Genomic DNA, 14,538 nt, shown 5'->3' with positions numbered 1-14,538 from the left:
AAAATGCTATTTTATGAACGTTCTATTCATTAAAGAATCCTGAAAAATAATATCAAGGTTTTCACAAAAATATTAAACAGCACAACTGTTTTCAACATTGATACATTTTAATAATAAGAAACGATTCTTGAGCAGCAAATCAGCATATTAGATTGATTTCTGAAGGATCATGTGACACTGACGACTGGAGTAATGCTGAAAATCTGCCATCACATGAATAAATTACATTTTAATATTATTGTATTACTGTATTTTTTATTAAATAGACTACATTTCTTTCAAAAACATATATATATATATATATATATATATACACACACACACGCACATATCTTTAGAGATAAATTATATTTCTTAGTTTTCATTTATCACAATAGCAAAAATAAAAATAAAAATAAATAATTTAGAATAAGAATATTACAGTTTTCCACCAGTTAATACGTCGTTAGCCTAACGTTTACAGATACAAAGCAATTTAGAGCGTTTATTGGCTATTTTATGACGGTTTCGAACGCGGCTTTTCTAATCAGGATTTAGTGTTATTTTTAATTAATATTTTTGGCTCAATTTCCAAATGTTTACACACAAAACCCCTGTCTTATTGACTTATATAGGTGCTGGATGTTGCTGAAATATCTAAATGAGATGTTTTCATGAATATGAATGAACGAAAAGAAATGCTCTTCAAATACTAATACAGCTGCCTGTACTTACAGACACGGGCAGATGGTGAACAGCGGCGCCCTGAAAAAAGCGCAATTGTTCTTTCAATGGGTCTCATTGTCTTTTATCCCCGTTGTGAGGCGACAGTGAGGGGTGAAACAAAAGACCTTGAACCCGAAGCACCTGCTCATGGACACGAGATTAAACCCAGGGCTGATTGTATTGGGATCCCAGGGGCGCGTCACGCCTGATCAAATGATGCGGCAAGCGTGAGGCCGTGAACGCGCACCAATAGAGCCAATGCACATGGAAATGAGTCCTAACGACCAATTTGAGATTCCGCGAAGAAAAGAAGCAAGCATGTAAGATTAAGGAACTAGTGTGGGGGGGAGGGGGGCATTTAAACAGGGACAGATGGAGAGCCATGAATTAGAGATGAACGACTTTTTTTTTTTTTTTGTGGTGAAGATCATGGATTGAGAAAACTTTCCTATATGGGATGTGCAATGCCTGATTGTTGAATTGATACATTATCAAGTGTTGAGCCAAATATCTGTCCCACTGCCTGAGCTGAGTGACTGCTGGTCTTCTGCCTTCCCATTGGCTGAACTCAGAATTCCTTGTGTACCTTTACAGATTTTTTTTAGACAGATTTCCAGCAAAATATCTTACTCATGTAATCATGTATATATATATGGTCCAAATAAATAAATAATATTTCTGATATTAATAAATATCTAGGCATAACCAGAAAAACTATATTCCATTACATAAATGCCTAAAAATCTCAAACTCAATGCTATTTCTTGGTTTTCCATGACTGCAGGGAATCAGGGACAAGGGGCGCAAATTAGCTTTATGCTATACGCCCTATGTACACGGCATCGGTTGTCTGTGTAACAATGCCTAGTGTATTGTCCCTGTTAAATTAACAAACAAAATAAAAAGGTACATTTGTTGTTCTCTTCTTTTTTTCATGAATCTGATTGTTGATGGAATATATTTCTATATATGTGCATTATCTTTCATTATGTTTGAAAAACAATAAAACATTTTGGTCATAAAAAAATCCCAAACAAGGTACATATGTGTGAAGAGGCCAAGAATGAGGTATCATGAGGTATCAGTTTTCAATTTTAGGCACTACATTTCATAATTATTGACAATAAACGCTGGTAGATCTCGCTTAAACGCACATACAGCAATCATGTTTTACAGTTTTTTATTTAGACAACCCAAATAAAAAGGCACATAAAACATTGCGCATGTTTACATAATTATTTCTGACAAACTTACATTAAAAAAAATGTAGGAATGTTTTTCTTTCTGCTACTCAGAAAGCCTAGCCTTCGTATATACAAAATTACCATTGTTAATGTACTAATACAAAAGTTTTATAAAAGGTTATTTTGCTTTTCTTCGCTCACATGTCTATCTGTACTCTAAGATCCTCTGAGCTAAACACTTCTGTACAAACATATACATTCAACCGCTTTCACAGGGGCTCCAAAAATCATCCAGTTCATCAACTGAATCAAAACAACATTAGACTCAATTCAAATATCTTCACTTCATTGGATTTCATAATTGGTTTGAATTTGGCAAATAAAAGGCAATTATAATGCATCTACTAAAGAAATGCATAAACGCTCATTCTGACTCTCCCCCACAAACTAAACTATGGAAACATGCTTTTGTTTGTTCTAGTGTGACGGGAGAATCAAACGGCTCACGCACGCACACACACACGCACACGCACACACACTCGGATCAGGGATTCATTGTGTCTGATCAGGATAAAGCATCCCCTTCCTGAGACTCAGTGCTGGGGTGGACGGCATCCATTCAGACACTCCAGATCATCACATCACAGGCTGTGGCGGGAAAACTACCCACAAAAAATTGCATACAAGTCGAATAATTAGTGTTTTCACTACAGCAGTCTCTTCTCTCTGGCATCTGCTCCATCCACAGGAAGCATATAGAGGAAGTGGCCGACATAATGTACCTAAATTTCCATCACATTGGCGGCAGATCCGTGTAGTGAGTGGCAGCTCACTCTTCCTACTTATACTGTTAAGCGTGTTCTCATTAACACAAAATTATAAAACTCTTCAGTTCGAACAGATCGGCATGTGACCACCCACCACAGTGTAGAAATTTCCAGAAGCAGTCTGTAAACATTCTTCTTTATTTCAGACTGAAGACGTGCTTTTATGGTAAATGGTGCTTCTGGGCTTTAGCTACAGCAAAATACAAGAGACCAAACCACTGGAAAAAAAGATTCAATATTAATCACCGGAAGCAAATAAAATGAGCAGGATGGTGCCGCTGTGGAAATAACAGGTAAAATAACTACAAAACAAAAACAAACCTAATATATAAATAAAAGAAAAAAAAAACGAAATAAAATCTAAAACATACAAAAACATTAAACAAAAAGATCAAACTAATGAATCAAAACAAAACAAAACGCAATATAAAACCTAAAACATACAAAATACACAGAAAAAACAAACAAGAAAATCTAAAAACAACAAAACATAAAACCTAAAATAAAGTGAACTATATTTACAAACAAACATGAATAATTACAAATCAGTTTCCTGGAATTATTCATGTTCATTTCCTATTCTCAGCCTATTTCTAGAACAGGGATCTTACAAAAATCATATAAAAATACAAAAAACGAGGTTATAAAATACTTTTAACGACAAAAATCAGGCAACAAAAGTCCAAATTAAAGGGTGTCAATGCGCAACTCCAACCTCTAGATGGCTCTGTTTTGAATGAGCTGGTTATCTACAGTTCATAAACCTTGTCCAAAATGGCATACTTGACTCCTCAGAATCCACACTTTGGTGAAGTAATGCTCCACAGACTTAGTAGTATGCTTGGAAGTCCGCAACAGTGTGCAAATGGGGCGCTCTTGAGCACCTTTCTCACCCATAAAAATTACAAAGGGGCTTCACGGATGCGTGCAAAAGAAACCACAGCAACCACATCAAGTGCGCAATTTTGGACAGGGCCATACTATCATGATATTTATATTTAGATAATACTGCCTCTTTAGACTAGGGATATGCTTTCAGTGCAAGACTCTCTTTCCTTCCTCCAAACGTTTTCTTTTGTATGCAAAAGCTAACAATGGCGACGTAAACAATAAGAAAAGGAAGCTGCCCTCCCCTCAGGCAAACTAAAAAGTCGTAAACCGTGACCTGCCGAACACTATTAATAAAGAAAACAAAAATTGTTCTCAACTGTACCTCTTCAAAGTTGCTACACGCACTCAAAATAATACAAAAAATATTTTTAAAATCCTCCCTCCCAATGGAAGCTAAAGTCACTTTCTAATGAATTTTCTTAAATACTGATCACGCCTCAACATCATTGAAGAACCCATCGGCACTCTGCTTATAAAAAAAGTGTTCGAAATGCACGTCGATTATTGCATTTGTCCTTAAAAACGTCCGTCGGGGTTTTGAAGTGCTCAGAGGAGCTTGCGAAATGCCCCGCTACCGAGCTGCTCACCTTGTGCGCAAAATGCAAACGTATCCAAAGGCCAGAGAGAGTTGGATCGACCCGTGCCACTCTTCCACCAGAGTTGCCACGGGATGGGTTTGTTCACGCCACACAGGTGTCAGTCACACAGAGGTCAGGGCTAAAAAGGCTGGTCAGGGGCCGGTTCTACCAGGGAGAAGACGGCAAGACTTGGGACAGGAAGGACATGCTGTCCATTGATCTCATGGCGATGTTGAGCGGGCCGCCGATGTTCATGGACATGGGTGTTGTGATGGCCACCGGGTGGGCGATGTTCATGGGCGCTGTGGCTGGGATGTTGACGGAGGCGATGTTCACAGGGCCGGTGATGGTGACCGGGTGCTGCAGGCTGACGGGAGATGTGATATTGACCGTGTTGGTGGAGATGTTCATCTGGGCTGCTATGGTAACGGGGTTGCTGGTGTGGCCACGGTTCATTGCAGTGGTGATGGGGGACGAGACCGAGACCGGTGTGGAGGAGGCAGAGTTGCAGACTTCAGTGTTGTCTGTAGAGCACGGAGAAAGAGACAGGAGAAGCGTTTAATATGCGTGTTCAGGGTTTGTGTGTATTCCGCTCCCAAACTCTCTGGGTGTCTAGACTGGTGTGTCAAATGATGTAAAGGAACCTGTAGACATATGTGAGCATTTGTGATCGAACTTCGTTTGGTAACAGCAGAGACGGAAGAGAGCAAACTTTTAATGTGTGTGTATCTGCTTTTCCACCTTTTTTGTTTTGTTTCATTTTTACCTTTTCGGAGCCCTGAGTGGTTCCACTGCCAGTCTCCTATTTAGAAATAGACAGAGGGTTATGATGGGCAGGCAGCTGCCTGCAGTGATGCATTATGGGACTTTTAGCAACGCAGGGTTGCAGTATTTATGCTTAGTGTGAATTCAGACATGAAAATCATTTTATAAAAGGAGATATTTGTTCATTATCATCATAAACAGATTCAAGCCTTTTTATCCAATTCAACAGAAACAGAAACAATTTAATGTAAACGTTGCAGGTTCAAAACAGGTTAAACTCTATTGACAGCATGAATGGCATGTTGACATTTAGCACAGAAGAAAAAAACTCATCCATCAGTTTGCAAAAATTCTTCGTAGAAAACCTTCAAAATGACTTGCTCCACAGATGTTCATTGTAAGGGCATTACAAACAATTATTTTAAATGTATTTCTATTAAATATACAATAATAAAATAAATATATAATTAATAAATTATATTATATTAATAATATATTTTTTAACTGAAAAACAAAAGACAAAAATATTTGTAAATGTAGGTGTAATATAATTACTATAATATAATAAATTATATCAAATAAATTATATAATATTATCAATATGTCTGAGGCAAGACAAAATTATAAATAAATAAATATATATATAATATAATATAATATAATATAATATATATATATATATATATATATATATATATATATATATATATATATATATAAAATTTGCAATTTTTTTAATATTATAAATATACTTTTTAATATAATAGAATTACAAAATAATATTCTGTGGTAATCAACAGCATAGTCACAGATGCTGTCAATAAAATGTGGCAATTTGTTTTGAAACCTGTACAAATAGTTTTGGCTATTTAAAAAAAAAAAAATCAAAATCTACAAGAATCACAGTCAAAAAAATTAGCTAATCACTTTCAAAGCAGACAGAAATGTAAAAAAAAGAAGAAAAAAAACTAAACTACATGACGAAGATGGATCATGGAATGGGGATCAGTGGGTTAATTCATGAAAAATATCCAAGCAAATATAATGGCACCTATCATTAAATAGCACAACAGTTCTGAGACAAACTGAGACCACAGGTATGAATTTGAGGGAACGCCACTCCTTAAATACAAATGTAAATGACAGTACAGATTTCCAGAGTACTGCTGACAGCTTTACATCCTTGCATTAGATCTAGATTAGACCTTTTCCTGACCCTGTTGTCCTCAGAAAGGATCCGGTTCTGTCAGAGCAGTTTCTGCCTAAAGCAAAGCATTGGCCTCCTCCACTGATATGCTTGACTAATTTAATCTCTGAACATACAAATCAAATGCCATGACCAATGAAATATGATGAAATGCACAACCAAAGTTCACAAAAATAAACGCAATATTACTGGGAAAAGGCTTCTGGCTCAAGAAATCACATCAGCCATGTTCAAGTATCATTCCAAACAGAAGTACTCAAAAATAATTGCTTTAAATGCCCCTAATGTCCACTTTACAGAGACTTCACTCCCACGATTCTTTGTGCTTCATAAGACGACCATTTTCCACCAACCTGAACCATTCCTCCATCTCAGAAAGAGCTCTGGGCTTAAAAACGGACTCCGCTCTAGCCCCTAAAGTATGTTGTTCTCAAACCAAACTCAAAAGTAAAAGGACCGGGGACGGGACCAAGCAAAAACGTTTTCAGAATAACCTGTGATATCATGAAAACACTGAATTAAATATACTTTGGATGTTAAAATAGGACTCAAAAAAATGACAATGGGGTATAATTTATAGTAGGAATTATTGTAACGTTGTCATTCTGGCCGGTTCTCAGTTTTTCAGAGATTTTTTTAAAAACACTGAGCAGGATAAAGTCACCTCTCATAAACTAGTGCACTTGAGTATGTGTAAGAGAGTTTGGGAGCTGAAGGGACATAAAAGAGCTTGGAGAAGAGAAGAAAGGATGGAACAGAGTATTAGTAGAAGGATGTTGGTGCTAGAGCTACACGAGTCACCCAGAGAAGCTGGGAATGTTGTCGTACAGACTACAGGCTGATTGGCTGTTGGGGCAACCAATCATGTTGCACTTACCTTTATTACAGACATTGTTAAAGTTGGTCTGGCCGTGTGTTTTTAAGTGGCTGGTGATGTAGGCAGCGCTCAGCATCTTTCCGCACACGTTGCACGTGACTTTACCCTCGTGCCGAATCATATGCGACCGAAGTCTGTCTTTGGTGGCAAAGGCTGATGTACAGGCCTATTATGGACACAAGACATGTAGATTTACATCATTCAAAGTTTTCCTTGAATCACTTATTACTAATCAAAATTTACGTGTGTGACGTTTTAACTTCAAGAAGTCCTCGTTATTAACCCTTTATGAGTACCATGTTTGGGTACCAGCAACTAGAGGCGCACTGTAAGATGCCCAACTGCATAAATGGGATGAATGGGTTCTGGTTCTTACCGTTACTTGGCATTTGAAAGGTCTCTCTGAGGAATGAACATGTTTTACGTGGCAGCTGAGATGGTCAGGCCTGAGAGGAGAGGGAAAAATTAAAAACATGACAAAGAAGAAAACAGCATAGTGTCTGCTGTACTTTGCCTCTGAGAGACAGTTTTGACGAGTTTGTCTCTAAGTTGCAGATTCATCAGATGCCGTGACCTAGAAAACCTAATGCAGGTGTGGCTTACAGTAAACACTGGGCTACACCAGCACTACTCATTGTTCACAGTTAATAGAACGCAAACTGATGTTGCTTTACCACTAGAGATTTTGGTTTAGATTCAAGTTTGATTGAGTATAACAGGGATGTCCAAACTCGGTCCTGGAGGGCCACTGTCCTGCAGAGTTTAGCTCCAGCTTGCCTCAACACACCTGCCGTCTAGTGTGTCCCAGTAAGACCTTGATGAGCTGGTTCAGGTGTGTTTAACTGAGGTTGGAGCTGAACTCTGCAGGACAGTGGCCCTCCAGGAGCTGGACTGGACACCTCTGGCATATAATATTCGGTTTATTAATAGATGTGAAGCATTTTCCAAAATCGAGGTGCACGGCAATGAATTGTCCATACAGAATTCGGTTCATGTGAAGTGCAGTGCAACTGGCGACTGTTGTGAATGCAATCTGAACATTAACATATTTTGTGGGGATACACTACAGTTCCAAAGTTTGGGGTCAATACGATTTTTTTTTATTCAGCAAGGATGCGGTCATGAAACCCTAAAACACTTTTTTTTATTATAATTTTTTATTTGAAATAATAATAACAAATGAAAAAGCTAGAATAACAGCAAAAATACTGGAAAAAACAACAACAACCTAAAACACATTTTTTAAGATGTTGGCATATGCACAGGCTCCACATCAACAAAAACAGTGATAGCACTCGTTTATTATACCGGGAAAAGTTATTTTTTCGTTTTTCTGAGCCATTTCGCTATTCCGGTTTAAAAAGCAAAGTTAAACCAACGTCTTTGGAGTGGTGATTGACTGCCGTGGCTGGAGACTACGTGTCTACATCATCCGTTTCTGAGCTTTCCTCCGCATTATTTCTAAGAATTAACTCTTTTAATCCAATCACTGTTCTGCATTATGCATGAGATCGTATTACAGCGGAGAATACGAATAGCGTTCAGCTTTGCATTTGGATGCGTTGTAAGTGTGTTACCTCAGAACAGTAACACAAAAGTGTTGTTTGCATTCTCCCCACGATGCGGTCAGAGCATGTGTTTGACTACCAACACATGGAAAATATGACAGCGCGTCTTCAAATGTAATATATGTTCAAATAAGAACACTCTGACACAGAGGTATTTATTTCTACATATTTCTAAGAATAATTCATCACAACGTATTTGGTTTGTTCATGATAGTTGATAATGGTCTCTAGTGGCACTATATCAGCATATTAGAACAATTTCTGTACGATCACGTGACTCTTAAGACTGGAGTAATGATGCTGAAAAATCAGCTTTGACATCACATTTTAGAACAAATGGAGTTTTGCTGAGCATAACATAAAAAAATCCTACCAACCCCAAACTCTTGAACAATAGAGTTTCTACAATAATTTGTTTGCAACAACAATTCCAAAGTAACATAAAATCTAAGTAAAACAAACACTTCTAACCAGGGTTATTATAGTAACATAAACTTAAAACTATAAAAAATGTGTTCTTGAAATAAAATGAAATTACCTGAAATAACATTAATTAATTTATATATATATATATATATATATATATATATATATATATATATATATATATATATATATATATATATAAACAATTTTTTTTCTTTTGGAACAAAATCAGCAGCCTAAAATGGACATATGGAGGAGAACAACTGAATTCGGGTTTACAAAACACACTAAATATGAACGTGACACAACCTGCCAGAGGAGACTGGGACATTTTGTTTCAGGTTATGTTCTCAGGAACAGCCAAGAGCTCTAAAAACAGCTCTTTTCATCTCTGTGCTTTGACTTGTGTCAGTGCGTGATTAATAATCCGAGGATTAATTTCAGGGATAGTGAGGCCTCTCTGATGCTTTTCTGGATATTCAGAGACATTATAGACGAGACTCCTAAAGCAGCCGTGTGTCTGTGGCCCCTGAGTGACTCAAAGGAAACCCCAGCACTGATCCTCTAAGACAGAACAAACAGGAGGGAATAACAGAGGAATAAGAGCACCCCCTCCTCCTTCTGTTCACGCAGACCCTCGGCATGCTGGGCCCTACAAAGGAAGCCAGTCAGATCCATTCACAACAACTATAAATCAGCCAGCGGCAGCCAATAGGAACGAGATGAAATTAACATCATCAGAACAGCAGATGGTGGATTCAGCTCGAGCCTTGAACACATATTTCAACAGACAGTATTAAATGCACTGACATCCTCAGAATCCACAAACAGCATCATTTTATGCGGTATGGAAAGGAGTTATTACTACTTTTAACATTTGCTATTAATGTATAGTACATTTAAGCATTGTTGAAAGTGAAAATATGGTGTTATTTGTAGAGATTGGAATCAAGAAATGATTTGATTTCAAATCAATCTTAAATCATATTTAAAAATTATTTCATGATGTTCCGTTTCATTATAGATTATACTGAACTACTAAATCTACCATGTAAAATTATGCTTTTTTAGTCTCTTTTTAGCTTGTAGTCTGATTCAAATACGGGTTAAATTTTTATGCAATGTGAATTGAAAAACAACAACGACAAAAAATTCCTTAGAAAGTTATAGTGACCAGTAGGCCAATACGCAATCAAATGAGTCGGTTCTTTTCAATCAATCAGTCAAAAAGACTCAAACCAAACCAGTTTATCGTATAAATCTGCATTTTAAAAATGTACTTTATTCCTGTGATTTATTCCTGAATTCTGATATGCTGATTTAATGAAAACAGTTGTGCTGTCTAAGAAATATTTGATGACTAGAAAGTGCAAAAGAACAACATTTCTTTGAATTAGAAATCTATTGTAACATTATAAATGTCTTTACTGTCACTTTTGATTAGCTTAATGCATCATGGCTGAATAAAAGTTAATTTATTTAAAAAAAAAAAAAAAAAAAATTACTCTTTCGATTATCAAAAAGGGAGGGGCTTCCTCAAAAGAATCATTAAAGAACAAAAATTGTTCATTGGAATCTGAACCAGAATCATTAAATTCATTATAATGCTCAACCCCTAACTTCTAAATCAAACACACTGATTACTAAATCTAAGCCAATTTACAAGAAAAGCCCCACATACCTTGAGAAGCCCTTCCCGCACACAGAACAGACGTAGGGTTTGTGGACGCCTCCGTCGTGCGAGCGCACATGGTACGTCATGCGATCTTTCCTCTTAAAGCGCTGCTGGCATATATGACACTCGAACGGTTTTTCGTCCGAGTGCGACAGCTTGTGACGGTTCAGATGGTAAACGTCCCGGAAGGCTTTCCCGCACATTTCACAGCCGTGGTTCTTTTTTACGGGCTTGGGTGGTTTTTTGGGAGCACTGTGCTGGGTCACGTTGGACATGGACGTCGGGGACATGACAGTGGAGGCGGAGGACGTGGAAGTGGTCGCCGTGGAGAGGATGCCAGCGACGGTCGAGATGTAGGAAGGGTCACCCGTGGTCTCGCGGGGCAAGGTGGAGATGAGCGAGACCATGGTGGGCGCCGCCTGCGCCGTCTTCTTGGGTCTGGACACCATTTTGATGCCGGTGTGGCAGGACTCATGGCGGCGAAGGTGGTAGCTGTCACGGAAGGCCTTGTTGCAGTAGCCGCAGATGAATGGCGTCTTGCTCTTGTGCTCTTTCTTGACCACTGCCATCGGACCGCCCCCTCCAGCGTTCCCACCCCCTCCTCCCCCCGTCCCGCTGGCTACATTGTCCTTTAGGAGCTCGGCTGCGCTGACAGGGGGCTTGTGGTCCAGCGGAATGGGCATCACAGGCTTCTGGTCCTGTGGCTCAGAGTTCAGCAGTGGCAGCAGGCTGTTTGGGGCCACCTGGTGCTGGTGGTGAAGGGCTTCATTAGCCTGCTGGAAAGAGAAGACAGGACCGGGGCAGGGAGGTTAAAGACTGTCATGTACTGACAAAAAAAAAAAAAATGAATTACAGCATTGGCCAAAATTATGGCGGATAACAATTGGGATGACATTATAAACACAAATAAATGCAATTAAAAATAATAGTATAAAATAAAAAATAAAAAAAATGCAATATGATAATGATATGAATTAATACAAATTATATAAAATATAAATGTCAGTATAATAAAATAATGGTAACACTTTACAATAAGGTTCATTAGTTAACTACATTAGTTAACATTAACTAATAATGAACTGCACTTATACAGCATTTGTTCATCTTTGTTAATGTTAATTTCAACATTTACTAATACTTTATTAAAATCTTGTTAACATTAGGTAATGCACTGTGAACTAACATGAACAAACAATGAACAGCTTTATTTTCATTAACTAACATTAACAAAGATTAACAAAAACAGTAGTAAATGTATTGCTAATTGTTAGTTCATGTTAGTTAATACATTTACTAATGTTTAATAAAGGAACCTTATTGTAAAGTGTTACCAAAATAATAAATTAAATATTAAATCAATCAATCAATCTCAACTGTCATGTGTGCCGAGTCCCGACCCCAAAAAATAAAACATAATAAAACTGTGGTCTGTTTAAAATAATAAAAAAATAAAATAAAAAAAACATGTCATCCAGGGACATTATAATGTATAACTGTTTTACAACAGGTTTAAGTATTCCCAATATACATAAAGAATTGTACATGCTATAATTAAAGTCAGCCAGCAAACATGGCTTAATCTTTAAATTAGAAAAAAAAAAAATCTATATATTATTTACTATAAATAATAATATATAGCCTAATAATATAATAGGATACATATATGCACACACAAGCACATATTCGCAATGCAGAAGCACAGATGTGAAAGCTGTCTCATACACCGGTCTTCACATTTATTTTTCCTTTAGATAAAAAAAGAATTCTCGAGAGAATTTTACTCTGGGGCTCCAGTACGTTTGAACAGAGATGAAAAACTCTGATCTCAAGGATACATTACAGACGATATAGCCTGAGCCCATCCTGCACAGAGTTGCTGTGTTGTGTGTTGTGTGTGTGTGTGTATTCTTCTGTGTTCCCATCAGCCCTTCAGCAGCCTGTGGGGTGACTAACGATGAGCAGAAGTTCAGGAATGAACACACACACACGCTCACGTTACATACATACAAACGCACACTGGACACGACAGCTGGCAGGAGGAAGAGGCACTCCATTGAGAAACATCTCATTAAATCAAATGAGTCAAGTTTCTCCTCTTCAAACACAGAAATTCATGCTGGGATAATGACTGGATTCAGAATTCCTGATTCAGAATGATTCACAGTGTTATCAAAAGTGTCATCTAGGCCCCAAACTAATGACACGGATTACGCTGCAGTCGTGATAGAGCACATGCTGGCATGAACACAGGGTACAGGACAGAGCCTGTGTGTTCTGCTCTCTCCGATTAACTGAACTCAAAAACAACGCCGGGCCGCTGAGGAATCTAAATCTGTCCGGCGTAAACCGATCTGCCGAGATGCTCCCGGTTCTTCATGTGACTGCTAAATTAACCGTAACGCAAGAGAGATGATTCAGCGGGTCAGGAACAAACAAACTAAACCTGTGAATGAGATGACAAGGACTTGGGAGAAATAGAGATTCAGCACTTAGACAACTCTTGATTGGTGGACGGGAATATGAAACATTTATTTAGAAATTGATAAGCAACACACTGGCTGATATTAGATAAACAGATCTCTATTCATTTCAAATGACACCAAGCTTCATGTACCATGGTAAACTGCTTTTATGCCTTTTAATACTAAAACAAATCTACAGCAAATGTAGCGCTGTAATCCAGAAATGATGCTATTGTTCAAAAGTATGGGGTCAGTAAGTTTTTTCTTAAATCAATACTTTGATAAATAAATGATTAAAAAAAATTATATTTCAAATAAATGCAGTAATGAACAAAATCAGCACGTGACACTAAAGACAGGAATAAATATTTTACAATATTAAATGTTTTTACTCTATTTTTTATCAAAGTAAAGGCAGCCTTGGTGAGCATAAAATATTTTTAAAACATTTAATTTAATTTAAAATTTAACCCCAAACAGTAATGTATATTATATATAGAAATGGAAAACATTACTTTCACATATACAATAAACCAAGAAATGGATGAATTTTCAAAGTCTAAATTTTGGCAAATATTACCCTTAAGATGTATAAGAACAACAAGGAATGCAATGCAGAGTAGTTAAACATATGATGCAATTTTATGACGTGCGATACTGACGTACTACATTCTTAAAAAGCGCATACTTTCCTATTATAAGCAAATTATTTACTTTCACAGAGTAGAAGTGTGTGAATTGGAATGCAGCCAACATGAACACACACAGGGAAACCCAGCTCGCAGGCCTGGAAACAGAGGTGGATGTTTGTTTGTTTAGGCTTTTGGGAGGCTGGACACACTCCTACAGTTCTCCCTTACACACACACACACACACACACACACACAGCAGCATGAGGGATTTGTTTACACGGCCAGGGGCAAAAGCTTACAGACACTCGCTGCTAACCTACATCACAACCACCTGCCCCGGCAGACACTGATCTTCTCTGAGCCAGAGCGTCAGCGCAAACGAATATACAGCAATCACAAACACATACATTGAATTAATCTATGAACAGCCCAAACCAACTGATTCGCTAAAACGAATCAGACTTCTCAATGCTCCCACAGCCTGAGGCCCTTAAAAGACCCAATAAAGTGCGGCAAACACACTGTTCACCCACTATTGATGTTCAATGGAGCATCTAAAACAGGCACAGCCCCCCAAAAACTGAGAAACAGCCCCAAACCAGCTCTGTTGAAAAAAAAAAAAAAAAAAAAAAAAAAAACTCACTCACTGCACACAACTAATGAGCCAAAATCGTATGTAGATTTTAAACCAGAACAAAGTCAGCAAAAGGTCAAAGGTGGCATTATTAGGGCTCGGCC

General features: G+C 37.6%; 1 protein-coding gene across 2 annotated transcripts in view; it reads right to left on the bottom strand.

The window, feature by feature from the left end:
• Positions 1–1,868: 1,868 nt before the first annotated feature.
• The window catches only part of vezf1a (vascular endothelial zinc finger 1a), an 18,601-nt gene continuing 5,931 nt past the window's right edge, over positions 1,869–14,538 (bottom strand). The window contains exons 2-6 of one of the 2 annotated variants that reach the window (XM_084104794.1): positions 10,710–11,479; positions 7,411–7,480; positions 7,035–7,200; positions 4,952–4,987; positions 1,869–4,709 (exon numbers count right to left, since the gene is read on the bottom strand). In XM_084104794.1, the coding sequence (XP_083960920.1) occupies positions 4,351–4,709; positions 4,952–4,987; positions 7,035–7,200; positions 7,411–7,480; positions 10,710–11,479 (1,401 nt within the window). In that variant the 3' untranslated portion in view covers positions 1,869–4,350. The remainder of the gene's footprint in view (positions 4,710–4,951; positions 4,988–7,034; positions 7,201–7,410; positions 7,481–10,709; positions 11,480–14,538) is intronic. The other variant, XM_084104795.1, reaches the window with a different exon arrangement.

The sequence above is a fragment of the Abramis brama genome (assembly GCF_963993115.1).
Source record: "Abramis brama genome assembly, chromosome: 25".
NCBI lineage: Eukaryota > Metazoa > Chordata > Actinopteri > Cypriniformes > Leuciscidae > Abramis > Abramis brama.
The sequence above is the reverse complement of the archived record's forward strand: the minus strand, read 5'-3'. Positions and strand labels throughout refer to the sequence as shown.